At 37.1% G+C, this 16,376-nt stretch overlaps 1 protein-coding gene across 1 annotated transcript in view; it reads left to right on the top strand.

Annotated features, from left to right (window-relative positions):
* The window catches only part of LOC117294815 (putative aminopeptidase W07G4.4), a 45,629-nt gene extending 32,582 nt beyond the window's left edge, over positions 1–13,047 (top strand). The window contains exons 15-16 of the mRNA XM_033777349.1: positions 10,526–11,406; positions 11,603–13,047. Of these exons, the coding sequence (XP_033633240.1) occupies positions 10,526–10,654 (129 nt within the window). The 3' untranslated portion in view covers positions 10,655–11,406; positions 11,603–13,047. The remainder of the gene's footprint in view (positions 1–10,525; positions 11,407–11,602) is intronic.
* The last annotated feature ends 3,329 nt before the right edge of the window (positions 13,048–16,376 follow it).

The raw sequence follows: 16,376 nt of genomic DNA, 5'->3' as shown, positions 1-16,376 counted from the left end.
ATGTTGATGTAGTTTTCGCTTATTAGTTTTTTAAAACCATAAAATTTATCTCGAGACGAGGGGAAATTATTATTTGAGGGTAGACAGTTGACCTGTTTTTATTTGATGGACTGGTTTTTAGATATTGTTGGACATTGGGAAGACTTGAGATGGAGTTATTTTTATTGTTTTGCTGAATCATTCTAGATACATAGTTAGCCAGAGGGATGTCTGGGTGTCTATTGGAAACTCTGTTTTTAATTTGGTCACCCTGCTTTATCTGTCATTTACACATTTATTGTATGTGGACAATTTGGATACCCAGTTTTTAATTTCCAGCAAATGTTGACAAAAGCCTTGTTTAGATGTATAGGTTTTCCTATGAGTAAAGCTTCAGCTGTATTACTGTATACACAGGTGCATTTTAGAAGCTAAATGGCTCCCCTGCTCCCCTGTACATCTCATATAGACTGAAATTTCACACCATTCTTTTTGTTCGTAACTTGTTCTTAGCAAAAGCTCTTAAGGCAAACTCAGTGCTAAACTTGCCTTGTTATGGGTTATTGTTGCTCGCATTACTATCACCAGGTTACTGTTTCATTTCAATATAACTCCAGGTCAAACTGGTTTTATTGGATATTTTCATTCTCCCTTTGCATGTTTTCTGGTGTTTTTTCTCTTCAATATAATTTTCAGTTTCTAGCAAATGCACAGTCATTGTGTGAAATCAATACAAATAATAGACTGAAAAAAAGGCAAGATTCTTAGCTCTAAGAATTCACAATGCTCCTGACTCCAAATGAAGAATCAGACGGTTACGATTTATTCCTTATTTTGTATTTATTCAATCGCCTTGGCAACCTAATTCAATTTACACAGCTTATGCCTTGATATAAATTATTAAGGTGGATATGAATATTCATTAATCTATTATTACAAGGATTGTAGCTGTTTCACAAGGATTGAAGCTACAAGGTCTTATCAAGAATTGACTGCCCATTGTCACGAGTAAAGATAAATTCAATGTCACTTTGGACAATGGCTGTGTGTGCAAGAATAGAAGCTAGGAATTATTTGTCCTTGTGTTTCAAGTTGTATAGCCTGATTTTCAAGGGAATGCATTTTTGTCTAGATTTGTTACACTGTTTCAAAATAAAAAACACATACAAATGATTTTAGTCACAAAAGCAGAGATGCACTGGATAATAATGTCAGGAGCAACACAATAACTCATTGATCATTAGCAGTTTTATTTTGTTCAATGCCTTAAATCAAATCTTGTAACTTTCTTGAATCTACAAAAGTATCCATTTAAAGTTTATCTAAAACTTACAGTCAAATCAGCAAAACAATGGACTTTGTATTATTTGTATAGTATTTGAATAATCTTTAAACAAATGTCAAATCTTGAAAACTAAATAGTTATATTCAAGTAAAATTATTTTTAAACTTCAGTTTAGTAGAACTAAATTATACTTCTTTTTACAGTTAAGCTTGGTCTTCTGTTCGAGTGGAATTTGAATTGCAAGATATTTGAGCACTTTGAGTAGAATGGATAGACAGTACAGGGAATTTTTAAGGGAAGATGGTCAAATGCACAATGTGTTTCACCCAGCAGGTGAATAATTTAATTTGTTTCCTTCTAATTTTCATCTTAAGCGTTAAGGTGGTAAGCGGTTTACCGATAGTTTTTATCCTCGTGCAGTGCGTGTTTTTAATGGGACCTTGCTTTTAGGTTTTCTTCTGCTAATGTTAATTTATTTTTATTTTCTTTGTGTAATTTATAGAGAGCTTGAGGTGCACTAGAATTTCCGATGTTTAGGATTTAAACTTTTTAAACATTGGCTAAAAAAATGATTGTCTTATCCTTATGTTAAATACTTTTGTTTAGGATTAGAGTATATGATGATTAGAATGGTTACAAGATGGAGACATACTCTTAGGGTTTGAGAATGATGAGTGGAATTACAAAATTAGTTGACAGGATTTGAATGTCAAGTTGTAAGTTGGGTTTGAATTGAGGATGGAGAGTGACGTAAAGTATTATGATTGATAAGAGTTCCATTTGACAATCCATTAATGTATCAATCAGCAAAGTCTTTAAGGTACTGATTTAATACACTAGCATTTATTACTGCCTAGTGACACACACCGTGCCATCAAAACAAAACTTGCCAACGGGATTGTTATTACTCAACTTGTTATTACGTGACCAAGTCATGATGAGAAGGAACGCTACGTCAGCCTCTGAAGTCAATGTTGTGCCTGTCAGTCTATATTTGCTATAGTTGTAGTATATTGATATAATAGGGGCAGGAGGGCTAAATGATGTCGCTAAAAGAGGGACGTAACTTGATAATGGGATTGTCCCAAGGGGATCAGATAATCTAGGTCATACTGGGGATGGTAGAGCATTCACCTTATGTGGGAGGACAGAAAGGAAAGTGGGTAACTCATTGAACAGACGGATAGACAAACAGACTGACAGAGAAGGACAGACAGATAGACAACAGACTGACAGAGAAGGACAGACAGACTGATAGAGAATTCACTTTGTGATGAGGAAAAGAAAAGGAAGGAAATAGTACAGGTTGGTATAGGAAACTCATAGTAGGACAGACAGATAGACAAACAAACAGACTGACAGAGAATTCACTTTGTGATGAGAAAAGGAAAAAATAGTATTGTACGAGTTGGACTCACTGTGGTTGTCACTTCTCCCTCCTATCAACTTCAATGGGAACCAAGACGGAGAATAATGTCAGTCTGCAAAATGTGTTCTTTAAACCTTCTGAAAGAAAGCATCAGTCAGCAAAATGACAATCATTACCCCCCCCCCCCAACCCCAATGGAAATGCTGTTACAGGAAAGTAACAGTATTGTACATTTGTACAAACTGACCATTAGTAAAGCGCCTTTTCCAGTGGTAACAAAGAGCTTCGACAAAGCAAATGGAAAACAACATATTATAGACAAACAAGTGAGTTTTACGCTCCTTTTTTAACTGGGAAATGGAGGTCACATTGGCTAATGAGCAAGGTATTGAGTTCCAGAGTGAAGGAGCATTGCGTGAGAATAAGTGGTAGCTAGCTGACCATTGAATCTGGATAGATAGTAATAGATAAACAGACACATTTACAAATAACATCTAAGATTCAAGGACAATATTCAATATTCGTATCCTGACAACCACAGTCATTGTACAAAATAATCTAACAGTTTAGATAAAACATTGAAACCCTGATAACAGACAAATAACATTCAGACATAACAACATCCTTGTAATGTTAGTAGATTATTGTATTGACATTGCAACCCCACTGACTATGATCAAACTTAGCCTATAGGTAAGCTAGCTTTCCTAACGCTTCTTTCACTCTTATGGTGTAACCTTTTCCCGACTGATACAACTTATCATCGTAAGCCTACAGCGATGTCTTATCATCCACACGCCCACAGTCTACTCACCTGACTAAAGTACTGTGTCTTACCATTCCATCATATGCTTCACAATGATTGATGAATAGCTCATTGGCTTGACTCAAGATAAATAATCCCACGGTCTTGCCATTTTTTAAAATGAAAAATGTTTGAAATATTGAAACCATCTGTCATGTCTGTGGTGGATATAAAACAATGATTTGAAATGGTTCATGCTTTGTCATGTTATTCTCTGTATGTAACATTTGCAGATGATATTTATTAGTTGGAATAATGTTGTTTTGAGAGAGTTGATAGGGAGTTGAACATTACTTGGCTTGGATGTTGTTATCGGTTGTAAAATATACACGTTACTGTTGGTTTATCGCCATAGTGACAGTAAATGTCTTTGGTCTCTTAAAGTGGAGTGTTTGATGGGGGGGGGGATGCCTTTCACCTGCTTCAGTAGCCTCACACCTTACAGCAAGAACCGACCAAGTATCTTTGCATAATTGCAAGCATAGAAGCATTGAAGCAAGTGCGGTCCTAAGACTCATGTACAGAATATGTTAGATGGTCAATTAAAGATGTTTCTGGTGATAGAACAGGGGATTTTGGGAGTGTCCTTTTAGTCTCTGATTCAATATAGAATGCTGGATTGCACTGCAGGACTATGCATGTCAGAATCTCAAATCAGATTTCAGATTTTTAAATAACACCTTGATGTATTTGAATTCAATTACACAGCAAAGGAATATCTCAACTCAGTACAAGCAAAATGGCGGTTTCTCGGTTAATTTACGTTAGCAACAGAGGTGTCTGGGTGTCTTTTGGACACCCTCTTTTAAATTCGGTCACCTATTTGTATCTGTTATTTACCTGTCGGGTAAATGAATTGTAAGTGAATAATTTAGACACCCAGTTTTTAAATAAGAAGCAAATTTTGACACTCTTTCACCAATCCTGTCTGAAACCTTGGGTCTCGATGATCACAGGTACTGACATTTTGTTTGCTACACTGTTTGTTAAAATATTCTCTAATACACAATTCTCGATACACAGTATAAAACAGATTTCTAAACCTTGAATTTTGCTAGAATTTTTTTCTGAATACATAACTTAATACTAATAAGACTAAGAGTACATGATCTGGAATGAAAGTAAGAAATTACTATGTCTAAATTTTCAATAGCAGAGCAAACCCTTTTGTAGTGGTACATGATGTTGCATATTACCGTGTAATTATAAATTGTTTTTATTAAAATGAAATAATAATAATAATAATATGAAGGTTTTTATAATGCGCTTCTGCAAAACATGATTAAAGCGCATGAAACAAACAAAAGGATAAATTATAACTTGCAAGAAACAAATCATTAATCTACTATTTAGGAAAGAGATAAGTTTTTATTATTGAGTTTGTATGGTTAACCTGGGTCCTCTGAAAAATCCAAGGGCTAATCACATGGGACGGGTTTCGAACCCACAACCTAAAGATGTCTTACCAGACTGGCCTGGTGGCTAGAGGCAGTTCAAATCCTATATTAATAATAATAATAATAATAATAATAATAAATAACGCTTATAAAGCGCCTTACATCCATGACTGGACCCCAAGGCGCTGTACACATTAAAAATAGCTGCAAACAAGAGCAAAAAAATAACCAAAGAGCATAAGGGATTCAATAGACCGTAAAGGGCTAATCACTGGGATGGGTTTGGGACCCACAACCTTTGCATTCCTAGTAAAGATGTCTTACCAGACTGGCCTGGTGGCTAGAGGCAGTTCAAATCCTATATTGAGTAGTAGCTGGTACCGCAGGGATTCAATAGACCGTAAAGGGCTAATCACTGGGATGGGTTTGGGACCCACAACCTTTGCATTCCTAGTAAAGATGTCTTACCAGACTGGCCTGGTGGCTAGAGGCAGTTCAAATCCTATATTGAGTAGTAGCTGGTACCGCAGGGATTCAATAGACCGTAAAGGGCTAATCACTGGGATGGGTTTGGGACCCACAACCTTTGCATTGCTAGTAAAGATGTCTTACCAGACTGGCCTGGTGGCTAGAGGCAGTTCAAATCCTATATTGAGTAGCAGCTGGTACCACAATGACTCAGTAAGGGAATAAAGGGGTAGCGACAAGTGCTTCAACGGCCGTTTAAAGCCGGCAGGGTCGGCAGCCGTGTGATAAAAGCCCGAGCGGAAGGCGAGGGCCTTTATCGCGCGGCAACGACCCTGCAAGGTTTTAAACGGACGTTTAAGAACGAGTCACTACTCTTTTATTCCCATTCATAAAAAACGTTAACAAATACAGTTATAGACACTTTAACAATTGAAAATTCGTGGTTTGAAATATCTTTTTTCCAAAACTTTGTGAAGAATCTGTTCGATGCGCGTGGTTTGTGTGTATGCGCGCGCGCTTAGATAACGCGCTGTTACTATAGCTATGAATTGCGTTTCGCATGATTATCTTGCACGCCCGACATGCGGAAGCCAGCTTGTTATAAACAGCTCCAGCTGGTCATTATCAAAGGTTTAAACACCTCCACGTGACGCGCTCTCCACCAATAGGAGTAGAGAAACTATTATGAATAGCTGTTACTGTTGTATCTAGGATAAAGAATATTATTTGGTTTTGGCCCTTACACTTTATTAAGACTCAAGAGAGTACAGAGTATACAACATACAATAAAACGATGGTCCAAAATTAATTAGAATCGACAAATCTTGTGGGAATAAATGATTGATTCTTTAACCCAACATTGCTTGAAACCCTCATAGCTGACTATGTAAGCCTGCTACATTAAACAGCAATCATAATGACTACAAGCTGAAATATTCATCTTGATGTATCTGAATTATTACTTTGCCGGGCTGTACTCATCGGAGCACAACTAATCCGAGCATGTTGTGTACCCTGGAGATTGTATTGATTTTCTTGTAGACATCACTCCATATAAAAATCTTGCCTTAGGCTGTATTTCCTTTATGGCATGTATGGTATTCCAGGGCAGACTTGTGCATTGTACCATAACACTATCATCCTAGCAATGGTAAACTTCCTCTGCCGATCAGCTTAAGTAAGGAGTATTATCTTTGAATTAAAAATAAATTGACTTGGAAAGAGGTAACAATTTCTATAGAAAGGAAACACGCTGACATGATTGTTTGTAATAGTCAGAAACCAGTGAGGTTTTATTTCACAGAATCTTGTAAGAGAAGTGGCCCCCCTCCAAGGAATACGCTCATTACATTCTGTAAAAGAGACAAGAAAAACCAAACTTGATGTCCATGTGGTCGGTATGTCTATGTGGTCGGTATGTCTTATTCATGATCCTTATGGTCAGTGACTTGAAATGCAACTTGAGATATGTGAGGAATATTCCCTGGTGTCATGTGTTCTTGTGTCATTACTACTGACTATTGATAAGCAGATTCACCCAAGCAATCACTAGAGTCTTGGGGACATTAACCTTTCCTTAAAGGAATTACAAGACTCTTTTTATTTATTTTTAGTATTTAGCAATCTACACTCGAAAGGTTTCTACAATAGTCTCTCAAATCAAACCATATGCATAGAAGAGACTTGTCCCACACTCGGCCAAATTTTATAGAGCTGCTTGAGCACCAAAAGTTGCTTTGAAGCACAACCAAAATTATGCTTACAAGAAAAAGGTTACCAGCTTAAACACCATTTCGCATGTCATCTGTGACTGGTGTCCTGCTTCTTTTTGATTAGCAGAAATCGTTTAAGCAATATTTTCTGCTTTATAAGCAGCTATATGAGATCATGCCTTGGAGTTGAGTGTGAGATTTGGCCATCTGAGATTTCCTGAATCTGTTCCTTCAGGTTTATGAATTTCCAAAAAAAAACCCATTTCACACTATTTTAGCCTGTTAAACAGGTAGCAAATGAACACCAGTGGACACATATAGCTAACCCCTACTCCAAAGAAGTTGGTAGCTATTACTTAATAGTATTAGTGTAAAAAGGTCAAGCAACTTTTCCTAGGGAGTTTGTATAGTGTGTATGTGACATTGTATTGACATTGTCGGTAACTTTTCCTAGGGAGTTTGTATAGTGTGTATGTGACATTGTATTGACATTGTATAGTGTGTATGTGACATTGTATTGGCATTGTCGGTAACTTTTCCTAGGGAGTTTGTATAGTGTGTATGTGACATTGTATTGACATTGTCGGTAACTTTTCCTAGGGAGTTTGTATAGTGTGTATTGTGACATTGTATTGACATTGTCGATAACTTTTCCTAGGGAGTTTGTATAGTGTGTATGTGACATTGTATTGACATTGTATAGTGTGTATGTGACATTGTTTTGACATTGTATAGTGTGTATGTGACATTGTATTGACATTGTATAGTGTGTATGTGACATTGTATTGACATTGTATAGTGTGTATGTGACATTGTATTGACATTGTATAGTGTGTATGTGACATTGTATTGGCATTGTCGGTAACTTTTCCTAGGGAGTTTGTATAGTGTGTATGTGACATTGTATTGACATTGTCGGTAACTTTTCCTAGGGAGTTTGTATAGTGTGTATGTGACATTGAGTTGACATTGTATAGTGTGTATGTGACATTGTTTTGACATTGTATAGTGTGTATGTGACATTGTATTGACATTGTATAGTGTGTATGTGACATTGTATTGACATTGTATAGTGTGTATGTGACATTGTATTGACATTGTATAGTGTGTATGTGACATTGTATTGACATTGTATAGTGTGTATGTGACATTGTATTGACATTGTATAGTGTGTATGTGACATTGTATTGCCATTGTATAGTGTGTATGTGACATTGTATTGACATTGTATAGTGTGTATTGACATTGTATAGTGTATATGTGACATTGTATTGACATTGTATAGTGTGTATCTGACATTGTATTGACATTGTATAGTGTGTATGTGACATTGTATTGACATTGTCGGTAACTCTATTTGTACATACCAATTAGACTAGATATTTAAGATCTTCTGAGCGTCTGTTACACTGAATGAAATCTGTACTAGTTTCAGTTTGTATAAGATGTTTGAGATTACCTGCACCCACCCCTTCCCCCAATTTATTGCATTGAGGTAGTTGATAAGTCAATACCTTGTACTGTTATCCCCAGTTATTTCTGCAGTCTTCATGGCCTAATTTCACAGAGCTGCTTAAACAGAAAACATTGCTAAACAAGTTTCTGCTTAGCAAAAATGAGCAGGATACTAGTCACAAATTGAACATGTCTCATAGTGGTTTGGCTTGTACCCTTATTTTGGTAAGCACAGAGATACCAACATACACGATTTGGGCGTAGCAAATACGATTTCGAGCCGTGACTACGACACTACGATAATACTCAATAAAACACGCCAAACAAGCCGGCCAATATAATTTTATTAAATCGTACAATACATGCAAACAACTAATGAACTATGAAGTGGAAATAAAAATTAAGAAAAATATCAAAACAATTGTAACAGAAAAGAAAAAAACACTTTTAATTTTAGAACGCAGTGTTGAATAATAGCGGCGAATTCACTCGAACAATGTACGTGTCTCGCCGAATGATTGTTGCGTGGCCTCCCCCGCTGGCTGGCCGGCTGAGTGCATTTTCTACGCTAGTGGATTTCTGCAAGATCGTACCCATTGATCTCTAATACACGATGGGGGGGGGGGGAATAGTGCACACGTGCGTGCGTGGGGAATGAGTTTGTGTGTGAGCTAACGTGTCACATCACAGTAACCTCATTCCTCATGTATTCACTATTATTGTGCCCACGCTGGCTGTACATGTACTTTATCGAAGCTTGGCAAAAAAAAAGGAGACCTTCTGAACAAAAATACCTTCAACTGAGTGGCCTGTGAGGTCTAAGCTAGACAGTTTCCATGTTGTCCTACCAGTAATTGTAGCGCCGATGTCCAGACAATGCCCAAAATACGGACACGTATTTTTTGCCCAAAATCCGGACACGTTTTTTTTTTTTTTTTTTTCACTCTCCCAATAGCTTGTTGTTGCGTTTCTGATCATTAAAACAAAAACATTTAAGTAAGGCCACCCTTTTTTATGTTACATTTATGTAAGGCCACCCTTTTGTATGTTACATTTATTTTTGAAACATAGTCAGAAGATGAGGGAAATCAGGGTTTTTTTTCAATTTTTTTTTCACTGGCCATTATAAACATTTGTAGCTGTTCTGTTGATGCATACAGGTAATTGTTATTTCACAACAATGCCTGAAAATGAGCTAATTAGCATTGTAGAGAGTAATAGAAAGATCGGTTTAGGGAGCCCAAGCTGCGCTCGCCCTTAACATTTGGGAGATGCTACTCTTTTTTAAAATTCAATGTTGGCATCTCTGTAAGCACTATATTGTTGTTCTTAATAATAATAATATTTAAAACTTATATTGAGCCCCTTTCATACAAAATGATCAACGGCTCAGAACACATAGCAGTTTTTTTGTGTGTTAGCAGCTCCTTGAAATCGGGCCCAGGTTGTGAACTTTCACCAAAACTGCATTTAACTGGAGGAAAAAAATTATCTGGTCAATGACATCATTTATTGGAGCGTTCTAGTTTCATTGGGTGGGAACTTCCCACGGATTTATCAAATCCTGATATATTTCCTCGGTGGTTTTTACTAAATCTCTTTGATTTCCGTTTCATCTCATGAAGGATGACGATCTCGTGATGAATATTTTGATATTTGTGTTTTCCCAATTGCCTGCTATTCCCATAGGATCTTCTCAGTGTGTGATTTTCTAGAAAACACTGATTTGTTTGGATAAACAGGATAATTATAGCTGTGTGACCTACTAGAATCTAGAGATGAAAGCTACCAAGGTTGAGCAAATAAAGCTCCTCATACAAACAACATATAATGCAGTATTTGTAATGGTTCATGGGGGCGTGTGGGCGTGATAACAGACTCAATTCAACAATGCTATATGTAACAAATGAGAGTCTCAGTGAGAAAACAGCAGTTGGTTATCATTTAATCACAATTAGTTGTAGTAAGTTTTGTGAGGGGTATCTATTATCTCTCACCTGAATCATTGACTGCAATGGTAACCAGTGGTTTTTGTTTTTTTCTGTTTCTTTATAGCATGGAATTGACTCCAAAGTGCCCTTGAAGTACTCACATCTTGACATAGCAGGATCCTCCGGTCCGTTTCCTGGGGTACCCACTGGCGCCCCTATCCCAGCACTCACCCTAAAATACCTACTATCCTAGATAAGAGGTTTATCCTTTGGGGTACCCATTGGTACCAACTTGGACTAAAGGTGTCAGCTTGACATAGCAGGATCATCCGGTCTGTTTCCTGGGGTACCCACTGGCGCCCCTATCCCAGCACTCACCCTAAAATACCTACTATCCTAGATAAGAGGTTTATCCTTTGAGGTACCCACTGGTACCAACTTGGACTAAAGGTGTCAGCTTGACATAGCAGGATCATCCGGTCTGTTTCCTGGGGTACCCACTGGCGCCCCTATCCCAGCACTCACCCTAAAATACCTACTATCCTAGATAAGAGGTTTATCCTTTGAGGTACCCACTGGTACCAACTTGGACTAAAGGTGTCACCTTGACATAGCAGGATCCTCCTGTCCGTTTCCTGGGGTACCCACTGGCGCCCCTATCCCAGCACTCACCCTAAAATACCTACTATCCTAGATAAGAGGTTTATCCTTTGAGGTACCCACTGGTACCAACTTGGACTAAAGGTGTCACCTTGACATAGCAGGATCATCTGGTCCTTTCCCTGGGGTACCCACTGGCGCCCCTATCCCAGCACTCACCCTGAAATACCCGCTGTGACCTGAGGTCTTACCTTGACATAGCAGGATAGGTCCCATCCTTGGGATAGGTTCCATCCTTGGGATACCCACTCACCCTGATATACCTATTATCCTAGATAAGAGGTTACCCACTGTGACCCGAGGTCTTACCTTGACATAGCAGGATAGGTCCCATCCTTGGGATAGGTCCCATCCTTGGGATAGGTCCCATTTTTGGGATAGGTCCCATCCTTGGGATAGGTCCCATCCTTTGGATACCCACTCACCATGATATACCTAGTATCATAGATAAGAGGTTTTTCCCTTTGGAGTACCTACTGGTACCCACTGTGACCTGAGGTCTTACCTTGACATAGCAGGATAGGTCCCATCCTTGGGATAGGTCCCATCCTTATACCCACTCACCCTGATATACCTATTATCCTAGATAAGAGGTTTTATGTCTTGCCCTGACCTAGTATGATCGTCATTTCCATTCCATTGGGCACCCAACAACCCATACTCCAGATTTCTCCTGACTAGCTGTAAGTCATTATTGTTTTTGGACTAAATATATTTACGTGGTCCGTAAAAGCATGGTAAATTTCATTATTATTATTATTATTATACTATAATATATAATGTTGATAATTAATTGTAAAGACCTAAACATGGCTTTATCCAAACATTCTGTTAACTGGTTCATGCTATAATAGATGTTAAATTTGCATCGGGGATAAAGAATATTAATTTTTGTTTTTTTACCCATACACCGATGTGTGCTACATGTAGCACTGTATACTTACTATACTCAGTGGTTTATGCTAATTAAGGTTGCATTGAGCTTTACCTCAATGGTAATTCACAGTAGGTAATGTAAGTATATGTAAACGAATTCTAACATTAAATGTTTTTAAAACATAAAAAAGAAACACATACAAGACTTCTCTAAGAAAATAAATTAATGCAAAAGTGAAAATGAAAACGACGTTTTTTAGTGACGGAGAAACTAGATATTCTTGACAAAACATTCTTGGTTTTCAGCAGAGTGTAACAGAAGCTTTCGTAGTTAAACTATTTGAGTATCTAACTTGCACGTTCTCTTGAATGCCTGATTTTTTCCTCCTTCTTCTTCTTCTTTCCTTTTTATCAATAAGGAATATTTCTTGAAGTGGTCACAGTCAATATCCTACTGCCCGATAACATGATACACAAAACCTTTCCATCGAAGAAACTTTTCTCACTGTTCAAACAAAATTTCATCCCAGATGAAGAAGCGGGAAAAGGGAGTTCAAAACAAGATTCTTTGACATTTCTCCACGAAGACTTTGCTTTTAACTTCATTATAAGGTTTTGATGTCGTCATATACAATGCCTCTTTTGAATATTTTGTTTAAGCATCAAGGGATATAATGTTACTGCGATTATTCCGTCAGCGTGGATCGCAGATTACGTACTTGAGTTTCAAATAACAATCTCGCGGGGATGTCTAGCACTTTAGATATTGAAGCAGTAAAGAGATACATTTGGACGAAGAATGACGAATATTTTCTGCCGATTTCTTACTTTTATATGTCGTTCCATTCCGTAGATCCGTTTTATACATGAGTTTCTGTGAAATAAAACAAGAGTTTCTGTGAATGCTCGATGTAGAAGTAGGATTTTAAGAAATATACTTCAATGGTCTGTTGTGTTACTGATTGATATGACTCTCGTCTTAGAACCATGAAATAAATTTATTGCAATCTGTCATTTTCGGCAAGTGTTTGAATACATGTATTAACATTGGATTTTGTTGTGTTCCTGTAAAAACCAATCTCTGCAATAAATGCACTTCTCACAAATCAAGATTGTTTTCATATTTTCTGTCAGTTGTGTCTCCTCTGTATTAATGTCTGGTAAAGACGATGTTGTTTTTAGGGTGATTTATACTATGTTTGATATGGGTTAAATAAGCCTAGAAATGAGGAAAGTAAAACATGCAGGGACAAGAATTAAATGTAGGCCTAATGAGGCTCAATGTGCTGGATGGAAGGAAATCGCAATATTAAAGCCAGTGGACACTGTTGGAAGTGTCAAAGACCAGTCTTCCCACTTGATGTATTTCAACATATGAATAAAGTAACAAACCTGTGAAAATTTGAGCTCAATTGGTCGTCGAAGTTGCAACAGAATAGTGGAAGAAAAAACACCCTTGCCACACGAAGTTGTGTGCTTACAGATGCTTGATTTCAGGAACTAAAAATCTAATACTGGGGTCTCGAAATCAAATTAAAAAATTTTGGTGGGAAATAACTTTTTTTCTCAAAAAATACTCTAGAGTGCCGTTTCTTACAATGTTGTTAACTATCAACCTCTCACCATCACTCATCACCAAGTAAGGCTTTTTGCTATTTATTATTTCGAGTAATTACCAACTAGTGTCAAGTGCTTTAATAGATTTCCCCCGTCTTTATTTGCTTCCTGTAAGAACATTAGTATGCAGAGCTTTTGTAGACAAATTTGATCCCCACAAACGTTACCAAACGTTGAGGGGATTTATATACTCGCATTAAACACAAGTCGTTTAGCTTGATGCAACTTCCTTACTCAATGTAACCCGTTTTGCAACAGCAAGATAAAATTGGTTTTGCTTTGAGCAAAGAACAAGTAATTCTGGTAGCGATGTTATTTCCACTGTGTTCTGGGTTAAGCTCTGGGGATCACGAACCATTGACGGTGCTGGTTTTATAATTCTCTAATGGTTCAATATCAGAAGATTTATTTACAAATTAGTTTGTGTGTTTTACATCATCATTAATTAATGTTTGGTTGCAAGGATATCGCGTGCAATATCCAATCCTTATATGAAATTAATGTATCTTACATCATGTGGCTATTGATCTGTCTACTGTTAAACTCAACCATTCGGAGACTAGACTTGTTATCACTGGAGGCTGTTTACTCCATGAGAATTCTCTCACAAAAACACTTCAGATTCGAACTGCCAATTCACTTTCACAATAAGGTTTTATCTTAAAGGCATGCTGGAACTCAGATTAAATAAGAAAAAGAATAACAATTCTGAAAGAAGATTATGTAAATGTCGCATTCTATAATATTTGCTGTGGGTGATTTACCAACCCATGGTTATAATAATGATTAACATTCAATATCAGTGAGTAAAGAAACAGCGAGCCATGACATATACGATCATGTCTTTGATCTTTAAAGGCAGTGGACACTATTGGAATTTACTCAAAATAATTATTAGCATAAAACCTTTCTTGGTGACGAGTAATGGGGAGAGGTTGATGGTATAAAACATTGTGAGAAACGTCTCCCTCTGAAGTGCCATAGTTTTTGAGAAAGAAGTAATTTTCCACGAATTTGATTTCAAGACCTCAAGTTTAGAACTTGAGGTCTCTAAATCAACCATCTAACGCACAGAACTTCGTGTGACAAGGGTGTTTTTTCTTTCATTATTATCTCGCAACTTCGATGACCGATTGAGCTCAAATTTTCACAGGTTAGTTATTTTATGCATATGTTGAGATACACCAACTGTGAAGGCTAGTCTTTGACAATTGCCAATAGTGTCCACTGCCTTTAATTTAATCAAATTTAAAATTCTTCCTAATGCAATAAGTCAGTGGCATACAGCTTCCGTTTCCCTTGTTTTAAGAACTTACGTTTATTCATGCATTAATCGTAGAAAACGCTAGCCTGGTGGACTAACGTAATTAACCATCAACCATTAATCCCTAGAAGCCATAACGTATGCATTTTAATATTCTTCGCATAATCAATTCATCTTTAAGACAGGCATGTTTCGTTTCAGCATGAATTGTCAGCATTTTTATCCAAGACGTACATGTCCGAGTTTAGGTGGTACCGCCACGGGAATGTCTTTTACCCCTCGAGCCCTACTAGTCACAGAGGGGCGTTTCCAGTGGTCATGGCCGGCCATTCTTCGGCTTGGACATGTCGATCCTTACTCCGTGTGCTCCGTGCTTGTGGGTTCATTGGCGGTCGACGAACCGATAGGGTGTCAAGTTTGAGTCCAGTGTTTATCGTTTGACCGTTGGGATTAAAGACAGAGGTGAAAATCAGTTCTTAGTACAGAGTGTTATCGCACTCAGTTCCTTTAGTCCTTCCTCCATGACGTGACATGTTATCCTGAATATAATAGCAACTATACATATAAATATTAATAGTAAACTTGCGGGTACAACCATGGGTAAAAAAAAAACTCTTGTAAAGGAGTGGTGGCTCTGAAAAGAGCCGGTTTGGTCTCGACGTTTCGAACAGTATACTCTGCTCGTCTTCAGGAGAATAATATAACAATTAGTTGTTTTTGTGTGGTGTTTTCATTATAACCCCACGAGTACAAAATACCTTTGTATAAATCTTTCTGGTTGCACATGATCTAAACAGCATCAACTTTTAAGGCAATATTATATTATCGCAATAGTTTTATTGTGTGTGCAACATTCGTGAATGATGAGGTGCTCTTTATTTAACAATCCATCTGTGCACCAAGAAGGAATGGTAACCACGTGATCCCTACTGATCGTTCAGACATGAATTTGGGTTAAGAGATTGGCTCTTATAGACTCCTATCGTTACCAGTTTAAACATTTCATAACGAGCCCGCCATAATAACTCGTTTTAATGTCCTAAGTCCTTGGTTCTAAGTATTTTACCAAACACCCAAGATATCTGGTGAATATCTTCCTTTCAAAAAACAACTTTATATAAAAATAAATCTTACTCCAGTATTCCTGTAAATTTTCCTTAGTAATAATTTAACCAAACTGAATAATTTAACCATATTTATCAGGAAATTAAATTGTGTCAGCCTTTTTTTGAAGTAAAAAATATAAAATCCCCATTTTCGATACCCTTAGTCTTTGTCGAGTATGGCAGTACTTTTTCTTTTTTTTTATTCAAAGTCAAATATTTATATTAAATACTAATCTCTACAAAATCTTTCCGCATCTACCGACCAAAAACACTATTTGTATTGAGCTTTCATTTGGGTTTTTTTTTCTAAGGGAAAACAAATTAATTCAAAATAAATATGTTTGGATGTCACCTGATACATGAAAAACGTTTCAATCATGATTTAAGTAGGGACGGGGAAAGAATCATTTCTTTATCTGAATTTACTCCGTTTATTGGACGTCTTGCATTTC

The sequence above is a fragment of the Asterias rubens genome, chromosome 9 (assembly GCF_902459465.1).
Source record: "Asterias rubens chromosome 9, eAstRub1.3, whole genome shotgun sequence".
NCBI classification, from domain to species: domain Eukaryota; kingdom Metazoa; phylum Echinodermata; class Asteroidea; order Forcipulatida; family Asteriidae; genus Asterias; species Asterias rubens.
This window is presented reverse-complemented; position numbering and strand designations above follow the sequence as displayed.